At 41.9% G+C, this 11,835-nt stretch overlaps 1 protein-coding gene across 4 annotated transcripts in view; it reads left to right on the top strand.

The window, feature by feature from the left end:
* The window catches only part of MOSPD1 (motile sperm domain containing 1), a 12,431-nt gene extending 1,052 nt beyond the window's left edge, over positions 1–11,379 (top strand). For 2 of the 4 annotated variants that reach the window (XM_042479572.1, XM_042479575.1), the window contains exons 2-6: positions 6,382–6,639; positions 6,826–6,901; positions 7,527–7,750; positions 9,173–9,334; positions 10,238–11,379. In XM_042479572.1, coding sequence (XP_042335506.1) covers positions 6,486–6,639; positions 6,826–6,901; positions 7,527–7,750; positions 9,173–9,334; positions 10,238–10,269 — 648 coding nt within the window. In that variant the 5' untranslated portion in view covers positions 6,382–6,485 and the 3' untranslated portion in view covers positions 10,270–11,379. Of the gene's footprint in view, positions 1–1,332; positions 1,448–2,638; positions 2,752–6,381; positions 6,640–6,825; positions 6,902–7,526; positions 7,751–9,172; positions 9,335–10,237 lie in introns of all 4 variants that reach the window. The other 2 variants (XM_042479574.1, XM_042479573.1) reach the window with 2 other exon arrangements.
* The last annotated feature ends 456 nt before the right edge of the window (positions 11,380–11,835 follow it).

The following is an 11,835-nucleotide window of genomic DNA, read 5'->3' as shown; positions in this document are numbered from 1 at the left end:
CCCCCTGAGGTGGCCTTTTGTTCAGGTGTCTTTAAGGAGAGGCCTCAGGCTGAATGTGTGTGTATACCTCTCATTTGGGGAAGGGGCTGCCCTGGTTGATATCCCCCCTGAGGTGGCCTTTTGTTCAGGTGTCTTTAAGGAGAGGCCTCAGGCTGAATGTGTGTGTATACCTCTCATTTGGGGAAGGGGCTGCCCTGGTTGGTGCTGACCTGTGATGGTTTCTGGAGGACCCTTCCCAATAAACTGACAAGCGTACATACATACAGAGAAAGAGATCCTCCCAGTCACCCTTCCCCATCATCTCTTATGGTCCCACTCTGGGTTTTTGTCCCCATCTCCTTATCCTGCTTTGACAGGTTGTTGTTGTTGAGTGCCTTCAAATCATTTCCAACTACAGTAATGGAGACCCTAAGCCAATCACAGGTTTTTCTTGGCAAGGTTTGTTCAGAGGAGGTTTGCCATCGCCTTCCCCTGAGGCTGAGAGCCTGTGACTTGCCCAGCAGCACTCAGTGGGTTTCTTTGGCCAAGCGGGTATTCGAACCCTGGTCTCCATAGTCGCAATGCAACCCTCCAACTACTGGGCTGGCTCTGTGACAGTTTGACTGTTGCTGGAGGAGGGAAGGGCAGAGTCTCAGTAAGAGCTCTGTTATGTAAATTGCAATTAAATTGGTGATAGGGTTGAGCCTTGGGTGGTTATTTAGGGCTTGGAGGCTCAGAGAGGGAGGGCGGGGGTTGTTGTTTTTAAAAGAAGGATTTATATAGAGTTGCTGGAGTGGCAAGTTTCTTTTAGGGCAGGGGGAGCATGGAGTCCTCAGGGTTGCATAAGGGATGGCCCTCAACAACTGCAAGAGGTCTGGGAGCCCTGCTTAAAAATAAAAGCCGGCACCCGTTGCTACTGCTCTGAAAGCTCCCTGAGAAAGGGCTGGGACTCAGGGGACTGGATGTGGGATGCTTAGAAAACACAGCCCAGTTGGTCTCGATCTGAAGGCTGAACGCTGCTGGTCCTTCTCATCCTCTCACTCCTTTGGCTGCTGTGCTTTGACAGATCTGGACAATCTCCCCTGCTGCTGTAAACACCATCACATGGCTTGACTGCGTTTTCTCAGGGTGCTATGCTGGGATATTGAGTTCATTTCACACTCAATTCTTGGTTCATGTCGCATTCCTGATACACAGCAGAAAGTATGTACTTGGTTCACTGAAAATACAGACCTCTGTTACAAAAAAGAAAACTGGTGAAAAGGCTGATCTGGGGCAGGGATGGGAGGGTGATTGTTACAGAAGAATCCACTTTGATACCCATGTTCTTATAAACTATATTGTTTCCTACAGAGTGATTCACAAGTGTGGCATAAGAACCAGTCCTGTGCAACTTCCTGCCTTTTGTGTATGGCATAAACAATTGACAGGACATGCAATTTCAAGGGATTATGATTGTGAATAACTGGTGGGTATTCTCAGCATAGTGTCTCTGCTTGGTTAACTGTCATATTATCCCAAAAACCCATATATCCTTCCATTATCTGTTATTTACAGTGAAACCAAGAGAAGCCTTGAGATGTTCCCTTTCTTTTAGTGCTGTGTGAGATTGTTAGGGTTAAAGAGCAAACTAACAAGTGCTTTGAATCGGGTCACAATAATAGACTCACTGTGCTGAATAATATTATCCTGCTCGCCATTAAAAAGAAACTTACTGAACATAATCCAGGGTTCTTCCAAGTAAGTATACAGAGAATTTGGCTGGTAAATCAATGCCAGGGGCAATAGCTGTTCAACCCATCACTACTGGCTTCCAAGTAGTCTTAAATTCCATAAGCAAGATAACATGCTTACTTTAAAAGCTGGTTGGAAATCACTGTTAACTGCATCTGAGAAATCACAATTACTGATTCAAATTAGTAATTCTTTTCTACATACATATCTGCTGTTATGGAAGAAGAGTGCAACAGTAGTTGCATATAGATGAATACAATATTTTGTTTTAAGACAAATTCAGATACATCTATCCCTTTATTGAATTTATTCTTGATGAAGCATTTAAAAGGACAGACCTGTGTTTTCCCCACTCTGTGAATGTATAATTATGGGAAAATACACCAAAACACATCTATCCTTTGAACTTCCTAACTCAACCTATTTTGAAATAAGTTCTGTGTTATGTATTTATTACTTACTGTCATAACATTTATATTCTGATTTACTCCAGCAAGCTAAAGGCATCATACATGGCCCTTTATATTCACAAGGGCCCTGGAGGGATGGAGGGAATATGGCTGGTTGAAAATCAGATGTCCCTGAGCTCATGTTGCACATGTTCAGAAGGGGGACCTCATTAAAAAGGATTGATGGGAAATGAGCAGTTTTCATACACCGCTTTTGCTTAAAGAGAACAGCCTGTCCTTACCCCAAATGTGAGGATGTGAACAGCTTACTAACAGTTTTCTGCCAAGAATCCTAACAAGTGCCTCGCTTTGGGACCACAGTCATAAACAGCCACACCAAACACAAAGTTCCCAGAACAGGTCAGGAAAGGAAGGGAGAATGCTTGTTGCAAAACATGACTTTGGTGATTGTCTTCTGTGTCTTCCCTTGTCATCTTTGCTGTATATAAATGCTGTATCTTATTTCACCCCCCAAGGTCTGTGACAGAGAATCACGACAGGGTATCTGTAGGACAGAGCTAATGCCATGAAGGATGCTGTTCTTACTACTCTACAGTCTGAGACCTGTTGTCCGAAGCACCTTGTAGAGGTGATAATTTGACAACTGCCCACCTGCATCTTTACATTCCATGATCTCCTCTTTCTTGTCTGCTGATGAAAATAAAGACTTTAATTTTTCCACATGTGCCATTGTTACTACTAAGCAGTGGTAGATGCAGCCTCCTTTTCCATCCCATGTTATGATTTGGCCTCAGATGTCCTCAAGATGGTACTGGGTGGGGGGAGATGAGGACAAGTGCTGTGTATGCCTGCAGGGAATTAGATAGCCTGGTGTAGGAGGAATAGCACTTTCTCTCCATTTGCCCGGGTTCCCTGGACTGTGAGGGGCAGGCCTCTTTGTGTCCCCAAGAGGGTCAGAGTGTATACACCAGGTTTTTTGGAGTGGATGGGTTGATAAAGGAGGAGTGATCCATTTGGTTTGCCCTATTGCATAACATAAGGGAAAGGACCAGTCGTATATGTTGTTATGGGAAGACGGTGGGCAGAAGGGCTCACTGGACGATGCGGAAGCCAGGCTGTTAGCCCTAGCTGACTTAGTTATGTCCCATATCTTTCCTGGTGTGGTGCTTTGGCCTGGATTTGGACCAGGGATCTCCAACATGCAGTCCATATGCCCAGTGAGAGGTAGTTGAAAGTGGGAGAAAGACAAATGGCTCACAATAGGTCTTAGTCCTGTTTTTCATTGTCGTAAGTAGCTAGGAAACAGTTTTGTACTGTTTGCAATTTGGGGTTCAGATCCTTGGCATTTCTTCTCTTTTGCCCATAACATGATTGTTAGGTTTTTTTTCAACAGTCAAACTTCAGTTTTCTGCTCCTTCCCCTGTTCAGTGAGTCATTGAAAGCATCTTCTTTCTGTCTGTGACCTCTGGCTCCTCCATTTAGTTGTTGTCATTAAAAGAGTATGTCCTTCCATGGTTGTGTCTTGAACCTGTGTCCCAGGAGGACCTTTGGAGATCCTGTGTAATGCAGCCAAGATCCACTTTATTTCCTTTGGGCATTGCACTCACAGAATGGTGACTGTGAGTGGGATTGTCTGGTGTCTCTCATGATAAGAATGCCTCTTATTTGAGAACCAGAAAGCTTGTCCTTTATAGGGCTGGCAGGTGTCCCTTATTACTCTGTAAGAGTTGGAAACCTTTTCTGTTGATGTAGACAGAACAAGATGTCAAACCCCCCTGTGTATTGGATTGTGGATCTTTCATAAAGACAGAATAATGTGTCTCATGTAATTTATGAATGTGGACAATAATTTTGCAGCGAAGCACAAGGATAGGTTAAGTAAAATCAATAACTATCATTGGGCTTTGAGGCAGAACACAAAGTTGATAATAGCGCCTTCCTGATTGTCAACTCAGTGTCATGAATGTTGAGTGTCTCTTATTGCTATTTTTCCAACCTGAAGCACTAGTTGTGAGGAACATGAGGGGACCTGAACCCCTGCCCCTTCCATTTGCCCAGAGGCTGGCCATACAGGGTTGTTGCTGGTTCTTCTACTGAGACTGATGGGGTGAGGCTGCTGCTGTGTCATTTTGTGTGCGGGAGCCGGTAATGCAAAGAGTGTTTCCCTTTCTTTGTGAGTTCATTAATTGCTTCTGTTCAGGCAGATCTAGGGGAAGTTACTTTTTGAACATGGCATCCAAAATCTCCAACTGGTCCTGGGATTCTGGCAGCTGTAGTACAAAAAGTGAAGTGCCCAAGCACCTCTGATACAGCAGCCATTCTGCTTACAGAACCGAAGCCTGTTTCTGATACTGGGAATACGTGGGAGCAGGATTGTTTTATAAATCTACCTTCCTTGAAAAAGCTGAATGCAAGAAACACAAAGTACCGACATCCCAGTCGGTACTTTTACAGACGTTTATGCTACAATTTAATTATTATCTTTTCCTGGAATTATTTACTGTATTTGTGTGGTTCCAGAAACCTCCCCTCAAAAAACGATACTGTGTTCCTGTAGGCTGGCATTGTTCCTAGGTGGACTCAGTGATGTTCCTTGTGTGTCTGAATGAGTCAGGGAATAAGAAATTGCCAGTAGCACATGAAGAGTTGAGTCCTAATAATTAGACATGCTGTGCAAAGTAATTGCAGGTCTTATTCATCCGTTCTGAGGCACATTAAAAGAAAAAGTGACCAAAAGTCAGTGAAGCACTCAAGTTTCAAATTGTACATTGCCAAAGGGTGCCACCTCCAGAACTCTGAACTTGGCTGAGAGCATAGTTCTGGAATAACTCAGTCCACACACTACACAAACAACATTGTCAGTGTGCATTTTAGTACCATCTTAATCCATTATAAAATTCCTTCTCAAATAGTTTGCTTGTGGAACATAGTACACAGCCCAAAGATGAAGTATTGTGGCACCTAAACAATTTTTTGCTCTTTCTTGCTATGCATACTTGCTTGGGGAAGATGTAATGCTTTCTTTGCTTAAAGATGTGCAAGGGTTTAATAATAATGAAGTTGTGACTGTAAGTTATAATGGTTTGCTTCTAGGGCTGTGTGTTAAAATTCCTACACAGATGTGGTTCTTGTGTAGGAGTTTTGTAAATGTATGGAGTGAGTACCCTTAGCATTTTCTGCTTTCACCTCTAAAATTCACATATAGTATTGATTAATATCATGAGCATAGTCTACCCCAGAAACAGTAATATAACTTCCTATTTCCTGTTAAAATCCTGTGGAAAAACCTTTAAGGCAATTAAACATCAAGCCTTCATTATATTCTCCAGCCAGCTGCAGTCCCAGATTTGTTGGATTATAAATCCTATCATCCCATCCAAGAGAGTGGTTGGGGAAATGCCACTCTGTTTCCTTTACTAATTTTATGTTAAGTCCTGAATAAACCTTTGTGTTCATTTTACAAGAAATTGATTTCATGGTCTCACTGAATCACTGGAAGCATTGACTAGACACCTAAATATTGATTAAGTTTGATACTCAAGGTATCCCTTCATTTCCAGTTGTATTGAGATTTCAGAAATAGCTTGGAAGGGCTTAAAGAGGCCACACTTTGGACAACTGTTTTGTTAATATCACATCATAACCCCCATAGAATTTAGACAAGTGTACCAGAAAATAAGTCTTCCTTATCTCATACTTGTCAGTCATGACACATCTCTTATTCATCCTCTTAATGTGCCATCTTTTGTAGGCTGTTATGACCAGACACAATGGACAGAAAATAAAACAGCTGCAGTTAGTTGGTCCATTGTTCTTGAATCCTTCTTAATTTAGTAATGCTTGTACCAAATATTAGCAAGAGCTGCATCTGCACTGTGGAAATAATGCAGTTTGACACTGCTTTATCTGCCATGGAATTCTGAGGTTTGTTATTTTAGCCTTCCCTGTTAGAAAGCTCTGGTGCCACAACAAACTACAAATCCCAGGATTTCATAGCATCAAGCCATGGCAGTTAAAGTGTTTTGTCAAATTGCGTTATTTCTGCAATGCAGATGCAGTCTAGTCTTCCACAAGTCACCAGGGTTTCAGGATCAGGTCAAAACAAAAGGGCACTATGGTAGTTGAAAGACTGGGGTGAGGAATCTTTCCACTTCATGACTAATTTTGTTTCTGTATATTACTCAGCAGTTCATCCAGCTACCAACAGAGGAAAGCAAAAGCGGTTACATCTACAGTTTTTCTTTCTGTCTATCTACAGGTTTGCCAAAATGCTTTCAGATTCTTAAGTTACTGTGAACCAGAAGTCTTTAGACACAAAGCCATCCTAAGGACAGAAGGAGTAGCGCAACGGATTCGGTGCCAATGCAGCAACAAAGAAGACAGCCAGAGTTAGTGGAAGGAAATCTTCCCGTCTTTGTGTTTCCCACCGAACTTATATTTTATGCTGATGACCAGTCAACGCACAAACAGGTGTTGACTCTCTATAATCCCTATGAATTTGCCTTAAAGTTCAAAGGTGGGTCTCAGGTACAACTCCATTTTAGGGTTGCATATGGGTGACAGAACTGTGTTAATTTAAAATGTAGGGAAATGACAGGCAAAGTAAAAGATTAAGATTAGTGATTTATTTTTAATGTTATGTCTATATTCAAGACGTGCAACTGGCTTATGTTTTACTACTGCCAGTTTCCTTTCCTTTCAGTTCTTTGTACAACTCCAAATAAATATGCTGTTGTGGATGCGGCAGGTGCAGTGAAGCCTCAGTGCTGTGTTGATATGTAAGTAAAAGTAACTGCCTGTTCCTAATGAATAGTAGAGTTTGGAAAAGCTACTTTTTCTTCGCTATATCCTTGGGTGAGTGCATGGAGCCTCAGGGCTGGACTTAGTCCACTCCAGTTTTAGTGATAGGCTCATACAGCAAGTTAAAATTGCAGCCTGGAAGCTCACCAGATGCCCTCAGGGCTGTTATTCACTATCTCTCATCTGAACCTACTTCACAGAATTGTTGAGAGGATGAAATGGGGAGGATGTATCTATAGTTAAATATGCATATATAATCAATGCCTCTAGAGCTCTCTGCCAAAAATCTCATCATAGCTTAGTAGAATTAATCATGGTTTGCTCAGATTTGGACAAGTTCTGGTTAAGCTAAAGCAAAGACCAAGCTTTTCCTTGTAGTTGCCCTGAAGGGGGGAAATCTCTTGACCCAAAGGTCTGCTGCAGCCTGGCCTTACTTGTGAATGTCTAAAAGCAGGATGAGGTTTTTGTTTTTTTAAACTGAGGAAATATGGCTGTTTGTTCTTTGTGCTGCTGTAAATTTGTGTTGTGCAACTCTCGCCAGTAGTGGTGTTTTCCTGTCAACGAATATTCACATAGCAACCACATGGTTTGTTTCTGTTCTAGAGTGATCCGTCACCGGGATGTCCGACCTTGCCACTATGGCGTGATGGACAAATTTCGACTGCAGGTCTCTGAGCAAAGCCAGAGGAAAGCATTGGGGAGGAAAGAAGTCATTGCTACCCTGCTTCCTACGGCAAAGGAACAGCAGCAGAAGGAAGAGGAGGAAAAGAGGATAAAGGAGCACCTGACAGAAAGTGTCTTTTTTGAACAGACGTTGTGTCCGCCAGGTAGTTTGAAATAACTTGGAATGTTATTACTTTTTGTTGCACTGTATTTCTGCCTCTTCCATTACATTTTTCCTGCCTCTGTGGGACGCCAAAACTCACAATCTCAATCCCTTTATAAAGTCATATCCAACTGAAGCCGGAAATGGGCCCTGAGGCTTCCACTGCATTTGTTTCCAAGTTCAGTTCTTTATATTTGCTGTAGTAGTGAGTGGCAGTGAACTTCAAGTTGAAAGTGCTGATTATGACCTTTAAAGGCATCTAGAGTTTAAGGCCAAGACATTTTCTCCTCTGTAAGCTTCCTTGTTCGTTAAAATATTCTGCAGAGACTCCTTTTCATTCTTAGGAATGATAATTTGGCAAGTACATATAGGAAGGGAAGGGGGTTACTGGAAGGCAGGACATTAGTCTATCTAGTCCAATATTGTCAACTCTTATTGATAGCAGTTACTCTCGGAGTTTCAGACTGAATTCTTTCTTAGCCTTGCCTAGAGATCTGTGGTATTTCCTCCCTGGTTAGCTGCTGAAATCAGATAAGCCCAGGTGTGCCTCAGGTGCAACGGTGGTACAACTGGAGATGGAAGTTGGTGGAAATCCCTTCCCCATTTAGTGAACAGGAAAACAGCTTTAGAGCCAAGGTGGAATTTTTACACATCAGCTACAAAAGTTCAGTCCAGTCCAGTCTTGTAAGGGAGTTTCTATCCTGTCTCTTCCCAAGAGCTCAAAGAGGTAACAACAGTTAAAGGCTGTGGGGTAGGGAACTGTAGTTAGTTTCTGTTAACTGTTTTGTTTAAGTTAGATACTGTAGTTTGAAATAAGGGAGTAATGCTGAGCAAATAGGCTCTATTGTTCAGGTGCATTTTTTTTGGTCAGGGAAATTTTGAACATATGCCCAGGTGTTTTGGTGTTGCTTCATATCTACAAACCGTCTTATCTTGATCAGCCTGCCTCTGCAGGTTTGGGAAAAGAAAGGGTTTGTAAGAAATAAGAGAGGAATCTGCCACACAAGGCCACATTATAGGGGCTTCAAGGTCAGCATTTTAACTTGCCAGCAGTGGACCAAGGCCCTCGGTGTTTCCTCCTTATGTCTTAGTTCAGATACTGTAAATAGGCAAATAAGGTTGTGCACAGGAGTTGATACAGTCTCCACTTTCCAGCCAAGATTGGTTCAATTTACAAATGAAATCCGTACAAATATTGAGAGAGGCTAGTGTAAGTAAACGTCTCTTCCCATCCCTGGCAGTTAGCGATACAGTCCAGATTCCAGACTCTTTCCTCCAGTTGGAAAGGGGAGAAGGTCATGCCGATGAACTCAGGGACTACCTACTGGAATAGATTTTAAACCATAGAAGCCAATATAAACCAATATAAGCTAAACTGACTGTATTCTGTTATGCTGAATGTGTTTTTGTCTTCTTCTTCCAGAAAGCAGAATTGCCTCATCGGGGCCGAGTTTACTCACAGTCTTCCTGGGAATAGTGTGCATTGCTGCTCTCATGCTTCCCACATTGGGAGAAATGGATTCTCTGGTGCCTCTCTACCTCCATTTAAGTGTAAATCAAAAGTTAGTTGCTGCTTATGTATTAGGTATGCATTTTTTGTTGCTGCTGTTATGCCGTTGTGAAATCTGTACAATGCTTCTATTTTAAGTGGAACAGCTCAGAATGGTAAAGATTACGTGAAAATGAAAATAGTCACCCTATATTCTGCACTAGTGAGGCTTCATCTAGGCACTAGTGCAGTCTTCGGCACCTCATTTTAAGAAGGATATAGACAGGTTGGAGCAAGTTCAGAGAAGAGTATGGAGAACAAAACATAAGAGGAAAGATTGAAGGTTCAGCCTGGTGAGGAGAAAACTGTAGGGGTGACATGATTGCTCTCTAAATACCCCAAGGGCTGTCACAGAGAGAAGGGGGAAGGCTTGTCTTTGCTGCACCAGCGGGAAGGACAAGGTCTAGTGGTTTCAAGTTACAGGAGGGTAGATTGCAGTTGAACATTAGAAGGAATTTTCTTATGGTAAAGAGCGGTTTAGCAATCGAGTCAGTTTCTCTGGCTGCCTTTAGGAAGAGGCTCCATCTCTGCTGGAGATGTTCTAGCTACAGTTTGTGGACTGAGCTGCGGGTTTTACTCAGTGGCCTATAGAGCTCTTTCCAACTCTAGGATTCTGTGAATTGGTCACTTGATGCCATGCAGAAAATGTAAAACAATGTAAAAACCTGAGCCACTCGATTGTTAAGTCTTGGTCAAAGTTTTTGACATTTATCACGCTAGGTATAGCATTGAGAGTTATAGTCCCAAAAACAATTTTTACACAAGCGCCACAGTTTGTGCATAAGTTTTCAAAGTAAGAATATTGACCCTCAGTAAACATGAGCATAGGTTGTTTAAAAACAAACCCTTTCATACCCCCATCCCGAAGTCTCTCAATGTGTGTAATGTGCCAAGATTCACTAAAGCAACAGTTGACATGTTCCTTCATTCTTTTTTCAGGTCTGATCACCATGGTTATCCTGCGAACATGAGTGATAATTTAATTGGATGTCAAGATTTTTCTTCTTTTTTTTTAAACTGTGTTATAAATTCACATCATGAATGTGGACCACCTTTGACTCCCATCTGGCTCATTAACATGCGACAGGAAAAAAAAGATCCAGTGATTTACAGTACCTTTTTAAAAAAATAAAAAAAGCAATGTTTTAACTATGTTTAACTGAAAAGACTCAAGCGCTCTGAAGTGCTTCGGTTAAAGACAGCTACAAATTATTCAGTGATGATATCTGTGAAATGCATCAGGAGAAACTTTTATATCTATACCTACTGTACAAAAATCGTATTAAAATAGTTTGTTGTTTTTAAAAAAGAATTCACGTTCACATCCGTGTTTGATCACCATCAGGGCCAGCAGTCCTGTCTACAATGTTTATTTGCCTACTCCATGCCTGTAAGTATTGCAGTTAGCGCTAAACAACTTTAGGTACAGATAAATGCCAGGCTGCCTGAAGCAAGCTGGCCAAACGTCACACAGAGCTGAGCATCTGACAGTGGAAGCTTTAAAACTACAATCAGGCAGTATTGTTTACATAGTGAACCAGTCCATGTATACATCTTTTCCCAATGTGGGAAATAGGGCTTTTTACTAAGCTGTGGTATGTTTCTGTCAAACATAATTGCCTCAACGCCTACGCATTGATGCTTGCGTTCAGCAAGGATGCCCTCGGTACAGAATCCACATTGCTGTGGAAGATGAGACTAACATTCCCTTGGTTGGTACTGTCTACCTGATTATGTATAAGCAACAAAGAAAGACCTCTATCAACATGGCATGTAATTTAAACATGTGCTTGAATTCCCTCTTTTGCAAGAAACTGACATTGAGGATTCATTTCTACAGTTTGTATTTTTTCTCTCTCTCCCTTGAGTTTCTCATTGATGAAAACTAGTCATTGTCCTCTTCACACCTTCTGGTATATCTCCTTAGTCTAGCTCAAAAGAAGCAACCTCCTCCTGTCCTGAACTTGGTTACCACTGTCTTTTGGGTTCATTCATTTTCATCCAGCAATGTTATTTTAAAGATCTAAAGCACTTTGAACTATGTAAGGAATGTCTTGGAAAATTAAACCTTTTCCCCCCTACTCTGTAAAGTGTGGCTCACCTTTTGTGTACTCATGGGGAGAAAAATAGCTAGTTCTTGCCCTTAGATTTGCTTGGTAGCAACAGATTCACAGTCACAGTGAATAATTGGTAGAATTCAAGGTGTAAACATTTTAGCAGTGGATCATTTCCCAGAGCCAGGTGGGCCTTTTGGTAGAAATCCTGCCCCATTTGCAGCAAGCAAAGCAGATGACCATTATATCAAGCAGTTACAACTGTGTGGCAGTACATACTTTGTAAATGGTTGCCAATGTTTGACTGCTGTGTAAATGCTGCTGTTACACGGATGGCATGTGACTGCTGCTGTAGGATGGGAAATGTGTTTTAGTTGAGCCCCAGGTTTCTAGGACACTTGAGATTACAATTTTGCTTTGTCTGGTCAGCCTTATAAACATGCTGGATGGCTTTGTAAGTGAGAAGAGGGTAACGCAACAGTA

This window comes from Sceloporus undulatus, chromosome 7 (assembly GCF_019175285.1).
Source record: "Sceloporus undulatus isolate JIND9_A2432 ecotype Alabama chromosome 7, SceUnd_v1.1, whole genome shotgun sequence".
NCBI lineage: Eukaryota > Metazoa > Chordata > Lepidosauria > Squamata > Phrynosomatidae > Sceloporus > Sceloporus undulatus.
Note: the sequence above shows the minus strand (reverse complement) of the source record. Positions and strands in the feature narration are given on the sequence as shown.